This window comes from Chamaea fasciata, unplaced genomic scaffold (genome assembly GCF_029207755.1).
Source record: "Chamaea fasciata isolate MVZ Bird 193981 ecotype frontalis unplaced genomic scaffold, bChaFas1.0.hap1 SCAF_12, whole genome shotgun sequence".
Classification (NCBI taxonomy): Eukaryota; Metazoa; Chordata; class Aves; order Passeriformes; family Sylviidae; genus Chamaea; species Chamaea fasciata.
Window position 1 is genome coordinate 9,869,253 of NW_027094097.1, and position 19,483 is coordinate 9,888,735.

The 19,483-nt window shown below is 50.9% G+C and overlaps 2 protein-coding genes and 1 long non-coding RNA gene across 6 annotated transcripts in view; 1 reads left to right on the forward strand and 2 right to left on the reverse strand.

Moving 5' to 3' along the window:
- Nucleotides 1-3,136, forward strand: part of PLEKHG4 (pleckstrin homology and RhoGEF domain containing G4) — an 86,032-nt gene extending 82,896 nt beyond the window's left edge. For 2 of the 3 annotated variants that reach the window (XM_066194494.1, XM_066194496.1), the window contains exons 23-24: nt 9-84; nt 1,270-3,136. In XM_066194494.1, the coding sequence (XP_066050591.1) occupies nt 9-50 (42 nt within the window). In that variant the 3' untranslated portion in view covers nt 51-84; nt 1,270-3,136. The remainder of the gene's footprint in view (nt 1-8; nt 85-1,269) is intronic. The other variant, XM_066194495.1, reaches the window with a different exon arrangement.
- Nucleotides 3,137-7,853: 4,717 nt separating this feature from the next.
- LOC136295825 (uncharacterized) lies at nt 7,854-13,129 on the reverse strand. Its single transcript, XR_010722810.1, has 2 exons — nt 12,474-13,129; nt 7,854-12,398 (listed from the first exon to the last, which is right to left on the reverse strand). It is a non-coding gene; the product is annotated as an uncharacterized lncRNA (long non-coding RNA).
- Nucleotides 13,130-13,953: 824 nt separating this feature from the next.
- On the reverse strand, nt 13,954-17,678 carry TPPP3 (tubulin polymerization promoting protein family member 3). 2 transcript variants are annotated; one of them, XM_066194499.1, is made up of 4 exons: nt 17,595-17,678; nt 16,288-16,479; nt 15,087-15,240; nt 13,954-14,849 (listed from the first exon to the last, which is right to left on the reverse strand). In XM_066194499.1, the coding sequence occupies exons 2-4, from the start codon at nt 16,473-16,475 to the stop codon at nt 14,661-14,663; spliced, it is 531 nt and encodes a 176-aa protein (XP_066050596.1). In that variant the 5' UTR covers nt 16,476-16,479; nt 17,595-17,678; the 3' UTR covers nt 13,954-14,660. The 2 variants fall into 2 exon arrangements, with proteins under 2 accessions (XP_066050596.1, XP_066050597.1); XM_066194500.1 differs by having other exon boundaries at nt 16,288-16,640; nt 17,595-17,654.
- Between the last annotated feature and the right edge of the window lie 1,805 nt (nt 17,679-19,483).

Here is a 19,483-nt window from a genome sequence, read left to right on the forward strand (position 1 = left end):
TTCTGCAGAAAGCAGGCCAGGTCACCATAAGTCCCTCAAGAATAGTGTGAGCCCCTCGGCCCCGCCTCAGGAAGTGGAGTTGTTGTAAGTAGCCCCTGCAGGGGATTTTCCAGCAGTTCTGAGTGCTGGTCAGGTTTGTCAGTAGCTTCTGAGTCAGGGGAACCTCACCCTCAGCTCTTCCTGACTGGTGTCTGAGGCTCTGATTCATCTAGTTACAGAGGAGCAGCTCCCATGGAGCCACTCTGAACAGCTGGTCTGATGCTTTCTGCCTTGCAGAAGTAAAACAAGCAAAATCACATTCAGGTAGAGATTTGACTACCTCCTGAGTGTTCAGATGAGCTGCTTTCCTCTGAATGCTGTCCACCTGTCTAACCACTAATCTGCTACTTGTGGCTGTTTGCCAAAGTCTTGCTCTTAGTCCGTCTGAACTGCCTTGGGGGATCACAGTCTCCTCCCCAAGGTGGATTTATCCACAGTTTCCTTTGAACTTCCAAAGGAAACAGTACTTCATCAGGCGGAGGAACCTGCTAGGTTATGGTCAGGATGTCCTGAGGGAGCTGCCAGATGTTGCTCCTTACTTAGTGATTTTGGGAGGATGCCTTGTCTGCGAGGAAGCCACTGTTGGTCCAAGGAGGGTGAACCCTGACAGGACTTGCAGCCAAGCAGGACTGCTGCTCACGGCTGGCAGCCCTTGATACGTTATGTCAGGACCCACTCAAACCAGCCTGCTCCTGACTCAGACTTTTCCTCTCTGTTCTTAGGGCTGAGCCTCCCTTTTCACAGGGAGCACAGGGGTATAAGCATGAGAGAGGCAGGATTAGGGCTTGAATGGTCAAGGCACAGGGTGATGAATGGCACTGTGGGGTGTGACACCACGCAGGCCCGTGGCTTGTGACTCCGGCAGGTGCAGGAGTTCAGAACCAGCTGTACAGAACCAGCCAAGGTTCAGATTTAAGATCTTGAGCCCCTTCTGGAGGGTCACAGTTGCAACTTTTGAAGTGGCCACAGAAGCAGTAGGGTCAGCAGAGCATAGCCTTTGGGCAAGTCCTGAACCACAGAGGCAGATCTCCACACGGGGGAAGAGCTGTTGCTTCTCCTGCAAGGCTCTTCCACTAAGATATTTTTTCCCCACCAAAGTTTACCTCTGACAAACAGTGGATTTCAAGTGTTTTGCGAAGTCACTGCTGGCCAGGACAGAGGGACCTGTGGGATCCTGCCACGTCACGGGAGTGCAGCTGGTCTAACCCATTGCACGGTGCTGTGTTCCAGGTTTGATTGCCATTTCAAACTCACTGAAGACCCGAGGCCTCTGACCAGCAGAAGGAGACAGTCTTCATCCATGAAGATATTTTTTGCCCATTATCAGGCTCTTTCAAACAGTCCAAAACCTGACCTCTCCCTGAGGTGAAGTGCCAGGAAGGCTTCTGTCAACTAAATGTAATAGCTTTGGTGTTGGATGGGACCTTGGGCATTTACAACTCATTAGCCCTGTATTTATAAGTAATAAGTAACATAGCAGTTTGGAGGGAAAAAAAATGTATTATTTTTAAAGCTATGAGTTGTACAGATTTTTATTACAAGACTCTGTTACTATTTGTTGTGTAAGCTGCACATTTTATAAAGTTTTTGGAAGGGCATGAAGAGAAATTGAGGTATTTAAAAAAAGTAGTATAACTTTCTGTTTCAGGGTTATATTGACCTGAAGCTCAAGATTTAACGTCCTTCCTTATGTTCTAAATATGTCTATCGTAGGCAATAATTTATTTCCTTGGCTTAACACTTTCATTCTAATAAAAGCAATTTCATTGTTATAAATTGTTTCTTCAGATGGTTCTTCCAGTGCCTTGGTGCTGAGCTAATCTCTCTCAAAACCATCTGTCAGCTCTGCCACTCTGCCTGTGCCACCTCTGCTCTAACCGACTGCCAGCTCCACCTGTAAATCCTCACTGCATTCACCAGAGGAGGGGGAGATGCCCAGGCAGAGACTCCCCTGATGCCAGTGGGCAGGCTGACACAGAGGGGCTTTGTAACAGCCAGCAGAGGTGTCAGTAGGAGTGAGGAAGAGGGAGCTGTCTGGTGGAGCTCAGGAGGCACCAATGTTCCTGGCTCTATTTTTAGCCACTTGCCCCCTGTAGCTGCTGTCCCAGTGCAAGTCTTCTCTCTCACCCTGCTGGCTCAGGTTCCAGTGGCTTAGTTCAGGCTCCATTGTGCTTTGTTCTGGCTGTCCCCTGGTTTTGGAGTGACGGGGACTGGCTCATTGCTTCACCTCTGACTCAGCCCCTCTTCTGGTACTTCAGTCCCACTGTCATGGCTTGTTTGAGGAGCTTTGGATGGTGCTGGCATTCGAGACCAACAGGTTTTGAGTGTAATGGGTTGATTATAATGCTGAACCTTAAGTGCGTGTTGTTTGAAGTAGCTCACTGTAACTGGAGCCCTGTGTTCCAAGGTGGCTTTTTCTTGAGTAACATCCAAGGTCACTGCATGGCTGTGACACCTTCCCTCTGTTCTTGGATGAAATGAAAATTAGCATTTTTGGAAACAGTAGTTACTTGGCTGCCAAGCTCCTGTTTACTCCTGGTTTATGCAGGGCTGTAAATCAGGCTCCTGCAGGTGTGAGAGAAGTGCCACATTTGGCCCGAGGAAGAAGATGGAGTAGTAATTTATTTAACTGCAGTTTTCTCCCCTTGGCAGACTGGGCTATTACACCCCACAGCTGCCCTGGAGACAGTGTTCCCTCAAGTTTGGAAATTCCTGTACTGTATATAAAACACTTGTTTATTTTTAATAAGCTGGATGTTTTTAAACCTTGTTTCTTTTTCAGACAGCAAAGAAAACACAGTTAGATACCTTTGTACAAAATTGTGTGGGAAACAGTTATACAGGGAATATTTTACAAGTTACTATTTTGAGATAATTGCTGGGTTAATGCAAGGTTTTTGGGCTGTCAAGACAGCAGTAGCTCATGTCACAAGAGGGAGAGAACTTATTCATGCAACAAGAGGAACATGAAACTTCTGGAATTTCTCAGTTTCAAAGGTTTCTGAATTGCTGGAAAATCCTTTAGTATTGTTTACCTGACGCTCTTTTTTCAGGGTTTGATTGATTTGTCTAATAAAGGTTATTTTCTTTATATGAATCTTACTTGCACTGTGTCGTGATTTCAGCATGGGAACCTGGGCTGCAGAAGGAGACAGGGAGCACCGAGAGGGGCAGTTGGTCCTGGGGTGTCTAAATACCCCCTCAGAGTACTGGGGACAGCTTGGAGTAACATTTCTCTGACCAAACCTAACCCAGCAGATAGCTGGGGTGAGGCCGATGGTGCCTGTAATTTTAAATACTTAAAAGTACACAAACAAATTTTTCTCCCTATTCCATATCTGGCACCCAAACAATGAGAACAAAAAAAAAAAGTTTGGTTTTATTGGCATAAGTAGGAATCTTTCCATCACCAACTTTGACTTCCACAGAGTCTGAGCTGCTGTCAGGAATCCCCAATTAGATGATGCATTTTTGGGAGGCTGTAACCAAAATAAAGGAGCTTCTAAACTAGAGGTGTTTGCCTGAAATCTTTGTCAGAATTGGAATTTTCAATACCTTTTCCGGCTGTTGCCTTTCTACAAGTTGACATTCTCTCTCCCTTCTTTTTTTTCTCCCCCTTTAACTAGTCAGGGGTAGATAACGTCCGATCCTGAAAAGCAGGAATCCCACTGTGCTCTGTGACACTCATGACAACACCTCACATGGAAAATTCATCATGGCATTTTCCACAGGGAATCCCCTAAAGATGGTAGGTGGGTTCAGTGGACTGTTAGGAAATCCACCCTTCTGAGGAACACCATTATCTCTGCTAGGAATGGACATTGTGCTTGGCCCTACCTGGTTTGTACTCCCAGCAATTCCCAGGCATAGCTTGGCCATTCAGGTGTTAGAATTATAAAATCCTGGAGTGGATTAGAAGAAACCTTAAAGACCATCTCATTCAACCCTACTGCCATGGGCAGTGACACCTTCCACTAGACCAAGTCACTCCAAGCCCTGTCCAGCCTGGCCTTGGACACTTGCAGGAAGGGGGAAATGTATGCATTCTAATCTGGTGGAATGTGGAATATTCACAGGACACTGGTGTTTTAAGCCATCTCAATTTCTGATGATTAATAAATTTTATAGGCCTGATAGATTGCTGTGCCTGTGAAGGGAGAGTGCCCTCTCCTCTAAGCTCCCTGAGTTCTCCTGACCACTGCAATTTCAGAAAGCATTTTTCAGCCTTGGAGCAGGGACACCAGCAGAGGGGGCAGATGGAGCATTTTTCAGCTGGACTGATCTGACTTTACTGATCCTGCCCTAAAAAAACCCACAAAAATCTGAAGAGAGATGCAATTTTCCTTTTCGTTAAAGATGTGCAGACATTGCACAAATCTGTGACCAGAGACTGGTTTGGGTTGGAAAGGGCTTTAAAAATCACCTTGTTCCAGCCCCCTGCCATGGACAGCAACACCAACCCAAATAGATCAGATTGCTCCAAGCCTGGTCCAGCCCGGCTTTGAACACTCCCAGGAATGGGGAATGCAAGAATTCTACTTCAGTGGGATGTGTTCTGGCCATCGCTCTACAGGTCCATGGTAAATGTGATTGTGCACTTTTTGTTCTGAGTTATGCTGGTCTTCCTCTCCCAACCTTTGGAGAGGGAACACCTTTAAACACTGCCCAAAAAAAAAAAAAAAAAAAAAAAAAAAAAAAAAAAAGTTAGATGCAAAATGCTAATATTTGATGTTAGAAATATGATGCAGTGTAACATTTTTGAGATGATTCCATTAAAAAAAAGGAAATTGGAAATCAGAGGAAACAGTTTAGATAAATCTTGGAGGAAAGGCATTAATGTTTGAGAATAGACATTTCATTCAGCTAGGATGTACAGACTCACCCTTCACAAGACAAAATTACACTGTAATTGAAATAAAAAAATACTTGTAGCTGTATAGCAAGTTAAATCTATGTTAGAGATACCCATTTAATATTTTCATTTATGCAGATACAGAGTAGGGGAAGAACTGTCACTTTTCCTGTTGCACGTGACAGTAAATTCAGTGGTGTCACATTAAAATGAATTTATTTTTAGGCCAGCTGAACCTCCTTATGGAACAGTAGAAAGGGCAACAACACTTCTTCCAGATTAAAACATTTGTATTCTGTAAGATGGGGCAGTATAAAGTTGTCCTCAAGCACAACAGCTGCTTTCTTTAACTGTGTTAATTAAAACCAAAACCATTAGATGAGCTCTTATGGAAAGGTCAAGCATGAAATTTGGCTTTCTGTTCTCACCAACCAGTTGAATGTGATGATTATTTGTTTGTGTACCTGTCAGGAGCGTTGATAAAGTTAACACAAACTCTGTGTTGTCCTTCTGCAAACAATATTATCTAAGAATGAAAAAAGTACAGAAAAACAACAGAGAAAGTCCCACTTTGCCTGCCAGAAAGGCTTCAGCTGCAAAATTCATGCTCATACAATAAATTCAACAAAGCTGAGAACAGGTAACTTTGAGGTCTGTGTGTAAAAATGAAGGTGCCTAAATACAAAACTGTGTTGGTCAATGAATAATTTATGATTATCAGACTTACCCTGTGCAGGAGCTTCTTTCCACAACAGAGATGCAGGAAACAAAGTGACTTTACTTTTGTGAATTGAGAAATACCAGTCACTGACATTAAAATAAGTTAACTCTTCTGCAGATCCCGCAACACTCTCTGGTTCCTCCACACAGAAAACATTGAGAGGCAAGAACAAACTTGTAAATTTTAGAACAACTTGTTATCTGGAATGTTTTTAGGCTATTTTAAATACAAATGGCCACAGAAATGGGGAGTCAAAAGCACATCTGGAAAAGGATGGGGTGGGGGGAACTGCTCGGTAAATGGATGCAAGAATTAAAATCAGTCGCTTCCAGAGACATCTTGTAGCTCCACACTGCACTGATAATCAAAGATGCTGTGGGAAACAAGACTTTTTCATCAATATTTTAATCAACTTCTTATTGCTGATACTGTTCAAGTAAGAAAGATGAAAAAAAAAATAAGAAAAAAAAAGGGATAGTAAAATCCTGGTATTTCTGAGGCTCAATCCAATTTTAGGGGGCAGTGGAAGAAAGACAGCACCACAGAAACACCCTCATGGCACCATTGCTCCAAGGAAAATACTCCCAGAAATTCCTGAGGGAGCTCAGGCTGCTTTTTGTTGAGCATCAGTGCCCAGCCAGCAGCTCCCCCCCTGCACAAAGGGATCCCACCCCTGCTCCCAGCCATGGCCCATGGCAGGGCTGCAATTTATTTAAAAGCCAATTAACACAGAGCTAATGTGACAGATCTCTTTAATTAGGTGCTGTTTGTGTAATTTCTCTTAGAACAGGAAACATGTGAGAAGCAAGACCCAAAGAATGAAAAAAGCCAAGAAAATGTGGAATATGACAGCTGATAAATCGCCTAATAAATTTGATTATGTGGGATTTTTAGTTTAAAAACCTAAAGAGGGCTTTAGATAAAGAGATAGAAGTCCTCATCAATACTTCATTAATATTTTATTAATATACATAACTATGTAAAGTATTAATATTACGTATTAATATAATTATATAATATATTATATATTATAAATATAATTATATATTATGTTTTGTTATAATTATAAAATAATAATAATATTTTATTGTTTGAATATTTAAACTGTTTTTCAAAATAATATTTTAAGCTTCCTTTGGAGATAAGGTCAGCATTTAAAAAAAGAGCTTCAATATGAACACAGGCTAACTCCACATGCTAATGTCTACATTTTACATTTGTCAGTAATTTATACTTGAAATATTAATATCTAAATAAATCTGTACAATAACAACTGCAATTCTGGGGCTGTGTCACACCTCAGGGATGGGTTTACATGTTTTGAACATTTCTCTTAGGTTTACCCATTATCATCTCTGCATGTTACTACTGGAGGTCTCAGCTGACATAATTTATTTAATTTCTTTATTAATAAGCTTTCCAGACAGGGCTTTGCTGTCTGTTTTTTTGTGTCAGGTTTATGGTTTTGGAGTCGCTGGTGTCTCTGACATTCTCTGCTGGTCGACTTGACTGCAAAAAATATTAATATAGGAGCTGTTGGATGCTCTTAGATGGCAGATCTGATAGGGGTGGCGGAAGAAGGGCAGCGAGGTGGCATTTTAGGATAAGGGGAAAATGTGTTCAGAAAAATATTAAAACCTAAAATAAGGCTATTTTTATTATTCCATTGTTAAATAAGCGCTGCATGAACAAATGGCTGGTCACTGTTGTCCCGTCCAGCCTGTGCAGCGTGAACCCACTGACAGTTCCAGGCTTTGGTATCGGACAGATCCCGTGTTTTGACGGTGCCTGTGGAGGTTTTGTGCTTCCACCCAGCTCAGTGGCAGCCGCGGTGTCCCGGCCGTGCTGGCCCTGCCGCCGCGCAGAGGAGCTGCTCCGCTCAGGCGCCTCTCCCGCACCCCGGGAAAACAGCGGCAACCCGCGCTGGGCTCCTTGCTCTTCTCAAGGCTCCGTCTCAGCGGAGCAAGAAACCCTTGCTGGATTTATGAGGGCGGAAGGATGGACCTCAATGGACCTCGCTGGATTTTGTAATTTACCTTGAAATCTACTGGGTAATGATGCCAAGAAAATGATGTTGCGTGGCTGTCCCAAGACAGGCTAAACCTGTGAACAGGGGGATGCTGAGCTTTTCCCTTCTCTGCTTCATACCCTCCTGTTCTTGGCATGCATAAGGCAGGGATAACACTGCAGATGCTGCAGTGAAGTGCTTAAATCCAAAGCAAAAATCTGTTTCCGATTAGGTAAAAAAAAAAAAAAAAAATCCATAGAAACTTTTCTGTTTAGAATTGTTTCCTGACAGCACCTGAGCTTCCTGCCAAAACTGCAGATTATCTTGGTGTGTTTCAGATTTTACTGCTTGTTTAGGTTTTGTTGGGGATTTTTTTTTTTTGGTTTGGTTTTTTGGGGGGGTTTTTTTATTTGGTTGGTTGGTTGGGGGTTTTTTGTTGTTTTTTTTTTTTTTTTTTTTGCACACCTATGCAGGAATGCTTGGAAAATGTCTTTTTGGGGTTTTTTTCCTCTCTTTTTCTTTAGAAGTGTGTTTGAGACAAATACTTCAAAGCAGTGACATAAGGGTTTGTTTAAACTCACACTATGTTACACTCACGGACATTCATTGCTTCTGAGGGCTCAGCAGCACCACTGGAAAGGCTCCGAGGGACTTACCAGACACGGGGAAAACTGTACAAAAGTGATTCATTTCTTGTAACATTTATGACCCTTTGTGATTCCGGGGATTTGAGGTTTGTTTTCTTATGTCTTCTCTCATCCCAAAGGGATTATCTGATTCAGTAGCTGGATGAAAGGCTTTAGGAGAACCATGTAGCAGCTTCCACCCTACAAGAGATGGATCAGGCTGCTGCTTCCAGCCACTGCATCTCCAAGAATCAAACACCCACACAGAGTAAAGAAAAACGGAAAGATCCTTCAGAGCCTCCTGGGCATTGAGTAAATGGGGGCTGATGTGGTTTATAAAGTTCATGAGAACTGATAACAGGGCAACCATACATATGTGGTGCCAGGGCCAGCTGTGCCCTATTGGCATTTTCCAGGAGCTTGGAGTCATGGTACAGCAAGAGTGGAGTTACTCCAAGGAAACCAGAGCATCATCCATCAGAGGTGGATACCTGGGCTGCTGCAGGACTAAACCAAGCTTTTCTGCAAACAGAACGTGCAGCCTCTCACAGGCAGCTCTGGAGATTTTCTGCTGTGTGTAATCTCCAGCCGCTGGATCCCACAGTCCCCTTTGTCCTTCAGAACAGCCCAGCCTGTTACAAAGGTGTCCAGAACAGAACGGACCTGTAAGATCACCCACCCTTCTCCCTGTGTTTCCTTCTGATGGAAAAGTGTTTTGGGAAAACATCCGAGTTGCCAGATGTTATTTCCAAGAATGGAAGTGAAATAATTGACTGAACTGCGGGAGCCCGGAGGTGTGGGCTGGTCACAGGCAGGGGACAGCTCAGCTGGCATGGCAGGATGCGCTACCTGTGTCCCAGAAGAATTCCTCCAGCCGTGTCTGCTTCTTGTAATGCTCCCCACTGCTGCCAAATGGATGGATTTGGAACACAACAGAGAGCTGTTTCAGTGACTGTTAACACACATTATACCCTTAACGAGGCTGGGACTGGTCACAGACTTCTAAGCCAAGTCATGAAAATGCCAGTTCGGTGAGCGGCATATCAGGAATATTCTGTGTCTGAAAAAAACTTTTTTTTTTTTTTTAATATGTCAAAATGAGAGAGAGGAGACTTGGCTTTTGCAATCACAGAGTTCCACTGATGTGCTTCCAGCTATCTTAGCACATGCTATTGATCTCTTGGAACAGTTTCTATCAGTTATTAACAATTGTCAGCAAGCTTTGCATGAAATCTTACAATGAATCTTGGCTGTAGCTGCAGATCTTGAAATACAGAGCTCTGGGCTACAAGCTCAGAGCTCCAAGTACAAATGTTTTAAAATGTGATTTTGAAAAAATGGAAACCAGCCTGGAGAAGAGAGGAGACCTTAGAGCACCTTACAGTCCCTAAAGGGGCTCTGAGAGAGCTGAAGGGTGATTTTGGACAAGGGCATGGAGTGACAGGACAAGGGGGAATGACTTCACACTGACAAGGGGAGGATTAAATTGGGTATTAGGAAAAAATTCTTCCTTGTGAGGGTGGAGAGGCCCTGGCACAGGTTGTCCAGAGCAGCTGTGGCTACCCCATCCCTGGAAGTGGTCAAGGCCAGGTTGGACAGGGCTTGGAGAAACCTCAGATAGTGGAATGTGTCCCTGCCCATGGCAGGGGCCTGGAACTAAAGGATCTTTAAGATCCCTTATGGTCTCAAACATTCTATGGTTCCTTGATGAAGTCAGTGCATCAGTTTTGGAAAGACACCCTTGCAGCTGGTGCCCTCTCCCAAATGCCTGCTTATCATTTAATCTTTTTTCTACAACCACCTTGCCAGAGTATTTACTATCCACAAACCATCCTGCTGCAGCAGTTGACTAAAGAGAGCAGCCACACTGTTCCCAAAACACCACTTCCAGCTGAGAAATTCACCAATCATGAGAAATACACCATCATCCCCACTAGGAAGATACGCATCACATATCAGTGAAGCTGTGCACACAGCTCTGGGCAGTTCTGGAGTTCAGTGCAATTATACAGTTTTGCTCTGTACAGGGAACAAAACAGACATTAAATACAGACCATATTCAGTTTTACCTTCCATGGTGTCTTGGTGCTGAATTTAAATCTGGTGAATCCAATCCTTGCCTTTTGTTTTCTTTCTCTGCATTTTCCTGCTTCCCTCTCCCCCTGCCTTCTTAAAACTCTGCCGCAGTTATTACATTAACAAAATGCAGGGATGAGTCCTGGATAATAACATTTTATCTGGAACCAAGCCATGCTGGGAAGATGGTAATTTAGTTAATTGAATTCCATCTAAAAGGGCACTGAATCAATATTCCAGCACAGTGCTGGAGCACGTGGCTGGCAATGAAGTATTGCCTGGAACACACGTGGACAAACCAATCTCAGGGCACTGACTGGAAGAGTTTGAATTTGAGCCCCAGGTTTAGGTGATAGAAGCTGTACTCAGAATCTTGTCTGAACACGATTTACAATCCTGTCTGTGTATTTTGGAACATTGTCCATCAGGCTAGCTGTGAAATGGAAAAGTACTGAGGAAGCAGGGCAGGTACAGCTCCACAGGGAAGGTGTTTTGCCTGGCCCAGGACCAAGGGCCTGCTCTGTACCAGCACAGTGCCCTCCGAGGAGGGATGTTCCCTGGGGAGCAGATGTTTGGACAACAAAAGAGCTCTTCTTGGTGATCCTGCACAGGGACAGAAAGGGTAAAACAGAAAGGGCATATTGGTATCCACTCTCATCCTCTTCTAGGAACAAATCTATATCCTTGAGGGCCAGGGTGATCCATCCTCATCAGTATTTCTGGCCAAATGGCTCATCCTAGAGAAAAATGACCTCTCAGAGGAGCCAGTTCCCTCATCCCCAGCACACAACTTGCTGTCAAAGCATGAAGCACATTAGCCATGACCCCAGATGATTTTAGAAACTCTCTAGGGGAGGGACCTTGGGGCTAGAAAACGCATTCACAGCTAAATTAATTGCAGTCACCCAGCTGATCCTTCTGGGCTGCATGTCTCAATGGCAAGGTGGGACATCACCTTGTAAGAGAGTCTGGATTTATCTAAAACCCAGAGGAGGTGACAGTTTCTGGTGGCAGGGCACCACAGGGAGCAAGGTCTGGCATCTCTCCACGCTGGGAGCATGGCCAGAGAGTGGCCAGAGGGGAAGAGACAAATGGGAAGGAAAAAATATCTTCATGTCTGGAGCTTGGATCAATGCACACAACACAAACGCTGGCTGAGACACCTTCCTCCTGCTGGCTCCTCTGCTGCCAGGGAATTACAGGCTGGCTGCAAAGTGTCTGTCTTGGGCTGGTGTGGAGCCAAGCTCCGAGCAGATGCTTGGCCAGAGGAAGGTCATTAGCATGAGGAAATGGCTGCAGGCCCTTTGGTTTGGGCAGTGTCACTTTTCACCACACAGTAGATCTGCAACTAATGCCTCAAGGTCTCTGCTGTCTCAGCAGCCTGTGGCGCCACTTCAAGCTTCGCTGGGGGAAGAGCTGGGGCTGCTGGTCCTGTGGAAGTTCCTTCAGGTTTTGGTCTTCTCAAGTGCTGGGCACTCCAACTCGACCTCTCCTTGTGAGTCCTGTGCTCCACTGCCAACCACTCCAGGAACCTCTGCTTTCCTGCCCACACTGCTCAGGAAGACTGCTCAGGTGTTTAAAGGCCTTATTCCTAGCACTTACCTGTGTCTCCAGCTGGATTTGACCACTTTAAGGAGCTGTGTGATGTATCTGCAATGCAGGTCACAGCCACAGTACTGCAGATGCTGTATCTAAAGGGCATTCAGACCCTCCTGCAAGGATGAACGGGGGAGCCTTGGACATGCACACACACAGCCAGCAACCCTCAGGAGATCACTACACCGGTATTTAGAAAGATTCGCCTTTTTAATGAAGACCCAGATCAATATCTTGCTCTTCCCAGAAAGCTGTTCCCATCACCTCAGAGGACATGATTTTTTTCAGGCTGATCTGGAGCACTTTGCAGCCAAAAGATCCAGTCGGTCTTTACCGGCACAGATTCTCCTGGGGCTGCTTTGGCAGGACTGAGATGCCTTTTCCGTGCTGGGAACAGCGTGCACTGGAGCTGCCTCCTTGAGAACCAAGAAGGCTGAAGGGGAGAAATTCTGTGTAATCTGTGGAGAAAGTGGTGGAGGACTTGAAGAGGCGCTGGAGTGGGTGAGGAGCATCTTTATGCAGGGGTGACTGCACGTGTGAGCTGTGAGCTGTTACCTGATCCCTGCAGTGGCTTCACAGGCTGTGAAGAAGCTGCTTCTGTTCAGGATTCAGAGCAGGGAGAGGCTGGCTGATGGAGCTGGCTGTCCTGGGAGATCCCACAGTCCCTGCCTTGGATGAGCCATCACCTCAGCAGCAGCAGCAGGGTGGGGAGGCCCTGGCGCAGGCTGGCCAGAGAAGGTGTGCAGGCCTCATTCCTTGGAAACGCTCACAGCCAGGTTGGACGGGGCTTGGAACAACCTGGTATCCCTGCTCATCCATCCTGCACGAGGATTGGAGCGAGGTGGTCTTTAAGGAACTTTCCAACCCAAATAATTCCAGGATTCTGTGATTCCCAGTCTTGATTTGCCCATATCAGAAACATATCAACACCTGCAGCTCCCCTTCAGAGCTGTCCCCACATGGGAGCTCCTGTGCTCCACAACCAGGTCCTGACCAGGGCCACACACAGGCAGAGGATGAGTGCTGTGGGGCCTGACCTGCTCATCTCTTCCCAAAATAATCTTCCTTTGCCAAGCATCCAAGGGCAAGGTGAGACACCTTCACACCTCAAGGCATGCAGGGCAGCCTGGCCCTGGGAATTCTGCAGCTCATTTGTGCAGCTGGGCAGTGGAGTCAGCAAAGGGTTAAAGTCTCTCTTCCCCTTCCCCTTCCCCACCCACCTCCCCAAGCAACAATTTTTTGAAGGAACATTGGATGCTTAGAAAGAGCATTCAGGGATAGACAGCCACAAACTCCCTCCAACCCGCTCAAAGGAGTGCAAATATCCCCCAGCCCTCACCCCAGCCTACCACTGGCAGACGCTGGTACACCCTCACTGGGGATGGAGCTGAATCCAGCCTGGAAAAAGACAACCTCTTCCTTCTCCTGTGGTTTCCAAAGCAGGTGTCTGGGATGCACAGGTGCAGTGCTGTGCCTTGGCAGTGAGTGAGCCTGTCCCAGCCACACGTGTGCCCCGGCAGAACCCTCATGGTCTGAGCAGTGCCACAGCTGAGGCATCTGGAAATAACCCCTGCGGGTTCTTTAGGGAGCCTGGCTCTGAATGGATGACCCTGGAGGTGGATATGCAGCTGCAAATCCTGGCACTGCCACCCCAGCAGCCCTGCAGCAGGCTCAGCCCATGCCTGGGATCGGGGTCACAGCGCCCACGCCCAGTTTCATCCACTCTCCGGAGTGACCATCCCATCCCGGAGCTGCCGTCCCATCCTGGAGGCCAGCCTGTTCCCAGGGATCGTTACCAGGAGCTCGTGTGTTTGGTTGCAAACAGAGCAGCAGTGAGAGCCAGGCGCTCGTGTTTGTGTGCCTGCGGTTGCTCAGGCAACTCGGGGCCAGCCAGGAGCTGCCAAAATCCTCGGTGGCCAGGGCCAAGCCCCCGGCACAGCTGCCCTGGGGCGGCGTGGCCGGCCGAGCCCCCTCTGTCCGGCCGGGCGAGCGGCCAGAGGGGCTCCGGCCGCTCGGTCCATGAACACAACCAGACGGGAGCGTCAGTGCGGAGGGGGTTTATTGCAGAGCCGGGTTACAGCGTGGGTCTGCAGCATCCTTTGGTTTGGGCTTCACCAAGGCAGCGGGAGGCCACGGGGATTCAGGTCGGAGACCTTTGCCGATGGCCAGGCACCACTAAGCTCTCCCGGGGTGCATCCTGGGGCTGGGCCAGGAGCACCCCGGCAGCTCCGGCACAAACGGCGCGGCAGGGTCTGAGCCTCCCGCGGTGCTGGCCAAGCGGCAAAGACGGGCAGCCTCGAGGTGAGGGCACCGGTGGGGAAGGACGGAGGCGGCGGTGGTGTAACTGGTGCGGGGTTAAGGCAGGTCCCCGGGAGGGGAGGACAGGATGCGGTCCCCGGTGGGACGAGGGAGGGTGCCCCAAAAGCCGGGGCTGAGGTAGGGAAGGTCTGGTTGCCGGCAGGGGAGCCCTGAGGAGCAGTGCTGTTAGTACGGTGTGGGGCTGGCGGTGACAGCACGGGGGACACAGGAGGGGCGGGGGGATCGGACGCAGCGCTGGGGCAGAGCACTCGGCCCGGCGACTTCCCCAATCCCCCCAGCGCCGGGCGGCCGACATCCCGCCAGCCCGGGGCTGGCCCCAGCGCAGCCTCCCGGGCTCCACCTCACGGGCGCGTCCCAGGGCTGGGCACTGACCCCTCGGCCGGCGCGCAGGGACCGGGGCGGTGGCGCCACAGGCACCCGTCCCTACTTTTTGACTTTGGAGTCGTAGGTGCCCGCGTTCTTGTAGGCACTGACGTAGCCGCTGGTGTCCACGATGTTCTCCCGCCCGCTCTTGCCCTTGCCCTTGCCGCTCTCGTCGAAGCGCTCCTTGTGGGAGCCCGTGTACTTGGAGGTGTCTGTCAGCCTCTCCACGGCTCCCACTGTCTTGGCTTTCTGCAGTGGGGAGTCGAGAAGATGCTCCATCCCCTTCCCACACAAATTCCATCCCTTGTCCCACACAAGCTCCTGACACCCACCAAAGACCCTGCTGTGCCCCCTGAGCAACCCTCAGGTCCCCCACTCACCCAGGGCCATGGGGTCTCCTAGGAAGCACCTGCACTGTGGGCAGAGCTCCATCCTCCCCTCCTGATGACCACTCCTGCTCCCAGCAGCCAGGGGCTCCTCACTCACCGTGACACCCACATTAATGGGCTCCTTCCCTGCCACCAGCTGGCAGATGGCCTCATAGGCCTCCTCTTTGCTCTTGTCCTTAAACCTCTTGGGGGCCAGCTCCTCCAGTGCCTTCTTGAACTCCTCGTAGTTGATGACACGGGCTGTCTTCCCTCTGCAAGAACAAAACTCAGGCTGCCACCAGCACGTCTTTGGGTCATGCCTCCAAATGAGCTGCATCAGAGAGACCCTGACTTTGTCCTATACCACCCTTGGGTCCCCCACCCACTTCTGAAATTCAGCTACAGCTGAGTGGGTTGGGCTGGGCACAGCTGGTGCTGAGCTCCAGGAGCTTTTCAGCCACATGCTGTTGAAGTCCCTGTTACAAAAAATCAGGGTGCATGGAAGCGCTCTAGGATTTGGTGCCGGTGTCAGGAGGGGAGTGGATCCATTCCCACTGCTCCCAGCGTGCCTGGGTTGCCCAGCACCCTCTCTCCCCCAGCAGGCATCAGTCCTCCAGTCAAACTTGGAAGGACACACATAGAACATCCTGAGCTCCTGGTCCTCATCTCTGAAGCAGCACAGCAACCTGCCCTCCTGCACCTCAGAAACCTCCCAGTGCTCAGCTCTGCCTGACCCAACCCAGGAGCATGGGAATGCCTGGACAGAGCACATGGAGGAAGCAGGTTCTCCACCCGTCCTTGTTCCCAGACTCTTGGTGTGGAGCATGAAGTGTCATTGTGTCCCCAGGGACCCTAAAAGACGTTCTAGTGCCTTTTAGCCCTTCAAGCTGCCCCTGTGACCTCCATGGACCAGAGTCCTCCCCAAGCTTGGGCATTGGCTGGCCAGACCCAGGGAAGGGCCACATCACATGGGACAACCCTGAGCACCCTCCTCTGCCCCCTGTGGCACCTTCTTGAGGTATGGGAACCTGGCAGAGCCAACCAGGCCCACCCCAATGCTTGGAGTGGGTGCAGGGGCACAACTTCTGCACCAAATCTGGGCCTCCCATTCCAAAATTTGGGTTGATTTATTATTAGGCCTTTCAGAAGCAGCCACATGTCCCACCTGAAGGTGTGACACTGCAGGACAGTGCCCGCAGCTCCATGACAAGCGGGATGGACAGCCTGGGCACACAGCAGCGGTAGCACAACTCTGTGGGGACCCCCACACCCAGACACCGACACCCTGCCCATACTGCAAAGGCATCCAAGTCACTTACTTCACCTTGGAGAAGACAATGTCCACGTCGGTGCTGGTGACGCTTTTGCCGTCGGTGACTTTGCAGTCTTTGCAGAGCTTAGCCCAGTTCTTGCCGTTCATCTCCTGCCCCGTTGCCTTGGTGTCACCATAGATGGCGAATTTGCGGAAGCTCTCCTCCAGGGAGGCCATCTCAGTGTTCTCGGCCATGGGGCTGCGGGACAGGGGCAGATGAGCCCGTCACCACCCAAGCTCCTGCTGGCTGCACGGCAGAGCTCAGCTGGCTGCTCACAGGCCCTCGAGGGCAGCAGGAGGAGGAGGAGGAAGGCTGGCAAGGGTGGAGGCTCTGCAGCAGGATCCGGGTGTTGGCAGCACCTGCGGGCGTGGGGTGAGGGCTGACAGCAGCCTCAGATGAGCCCCGAGGCCGAAAGCCAAGAACGTTTCTTGGGGAATGGAAGCTCCTGGTCGAGAGCTGTCAGCAGCGAGGCTGTCGGCTCCGAGGCTGGCGGGGAGTGAGTGCATCAGCCTGTCCCTTAGGGAGTACTCTCCGGGAATGACGCAATGCGTCCGCCTTCCTCCCGCTCGCGGATCGGGAGAACCGGCACCGCCGCCTGCCTTCAGCCCCACCTCTCCCCTGCCTGTATCCCCCTGGGCAGCACCCCAGCCTTGTGACCTGCCCCCAGGGCTGGGCCAAGCGTGATGCCCTGCAGGGTGCCAAGCAGCCAACAAGTCTCTGCACCCCGTGGTGGCACTGTTGCTGCTGCCCCATCCCCACTCCCCGCCTGCCATCGCCTCGCCAGCCTCGCCCTGGCGGCTCAGCATCCCTCACCACACACCAAGCACCCACAGCACCTGGGCCAGGACTGGGTGCTGCAGTGCTCAGGGGAGCTCCAGTACCCAGGGGGGTCTCCGGCACCCCGAGGTGCAGAGCGGGTAACTCGCCCGATGGATGCCCGGGAGAGAGGCCGGGATGGGCCCCCGGAGCCTCTGCGAGGGCCGAGGAGTGGTCCCTAAGACCGTCGCTAGGAAGGATGGGCGTTGCCTGGCGACCGTCGCTAGGGAGGCGCGGCGGGGCGGGGATGCCGCCGGTTGTCTCCCGTCCCCGCGCTCCCGCGGGCTCCCGCCGCCCCCGGCCCGCACGGCCCCGCAGCCCCGGCCAGGGCTCTCCCCGCCCGGCTGGGAGGTCACTGCCGGGGGCCGCGGGATGCCGGGGCAGCGACGACCCCCGCCCGCCCTCCCCCCCGGTTTCCTCCCTCCCCGTGCAGTGGCCCCGGGACGGGCACCGGAGGGGCCGCGGGTGCGGGGGGTCCCGGCCGCTCGGTCACTCACCTCCCGGTCACTCGCTCACCTCCCGGCGCCGCGCTCTGAGGCGGGCGGGGGCGGCGGCCGCCGCCTGTTTAAGGCGCCGCCATGGCGACGGGAGGGGCCGGGCCGCCCCCGCCCGCCTCCCCCGGGCCGCAGCACGGCGGGAGCGCCCTCGGGGCGGGGAGATGGAGCCCGGGCAGCGGACCCGGACCACTTCTGAGACCCTCCAGCATCCCCTGAAGCCTCACTACTTCTCCATGAGACTCTACCGACACCTGACCAGGTCTTTCATACACCCCACAAGGTCTCTCCATCACCCTAGAAAGCCCCAGTGTTGTCCCACAAGGTCCCTTTAGCACCCCCCGAGGCCCCACCATAAACCCACAAGGTTTCTCTGCCACCCCGTCAGCACAGGCTCCTTAACCTGGTTAAATTAACGCAGGTTAAGGAGCCTGTGCTGAGGTTAGCCTCAACCTGGCACAGGTTAACCTTAACCTGGAACCCCTGCTGTGCTTTACCCTACAGTCCTTTCCCCTGCCCCACACAGTCACCGTGCCTCCCATAGAGGAACTGTCCTCTTGGTGGGTGACACCACGGACCAAGGCCACTGCCCAGGCTGAGGAGACAATGCCAACCATTCTGGTGTTTCAGGGACTGTGGTGAGCACCTGTGACCCAGTGAGACACCCTTGGAGCAGCCACATGCCAGCACTGCCCACCCTGGCAGCCCGGAGCACGGCCACACACAGGGCTCCCAGTGGGTGCTGCAAGCTGAGGCAGTACCCAAATATTGTGGTTGTCATGGAACCCCAACACAACCCACATCTCTTACTCACTGCCCCACCTCGGCTGTTTGCCCACAGCCTGCTTTGATCCCCGTGCTCTGCTGGCATTGTGGATGATCAGCTGCAGCACCAGCGGTTGCTGTGCACAGCCAGGACACACAGTGTGTGATTTGCTGCTGCCTTGGGGGTCCTGCAGACAAATCAGCAGCTTTGGAAACGGGGATGTGGCTCAAACAACTGTCGTGGGCACCCTGTGGTCTGTCTGCCCTGGTCCCTGTGCAGAGCAACCACAGGTTAAGGACAGACACAGGTGTCCCCATAGCTGAGCTGTCCCAGGGCATCAGTTCTGCTTGTGCACCCAGAGCATTTTGATGTGGGGCACAGCCCCAGTGACAACCTCCCCCTCTTGTCTGAGGGGACCTATTCTCTCCTGGGACACCGTTGCCAGTTCTTGACTGGACAAAGCCATGAGCAACCCACTCACACTGGTTCTCTCTTGGATTAGGGTCTGGAGACCTCCAGAGGTAACCACCAACCAGCTCTGGGAGTTTGGGATCACTAACTTCACCTCTCCCTTCAGAGGTGAGTGCCAGAGGTCTCAGGTATGAGCACCTGGCCACTTTGGGTAGGCCCAGTCAGTCAGATGCATAAAGGATCCCACTTTATTATGCCCCCCAACCAATCCTGTGGCCCCTCCATCGGGGGCTCCACAAGAGCTGCTCTTTCACAGCCCAGCCAGAGGAAGGGTAACAAGGACATCTTGAAGGGGACAGTCCAGAGTGAGAAGGACAAGCATGCAGGCTCATCTGATCCCGGAGTCCAGGCAGATCTCTCCAAGAAGTGTTTTTCCTCTCTCTGGTTTGTGCTGGTAGAGCTCAGACATGGCCAGAGAGCCTGGGAGGACTCTCCTGATCACACTTCCTGCTCCTCATCCAATATGAAAGCAGGTTCCGAAGTGCAGACAGACAGATGTGACAGTGCCTGGCTGAGAAGTGGGAATTTAAACCAGCCTCAGTTCAGGTCGGCAAGGACTCAGGGGTGTTGTCCCACCTGCAGAAGGTGGGGACAAGCTGTAAACTCTCTGGTTTAAGGACAAGGGAATAACGATTGCCGCCCAGAGGAGGGTGGT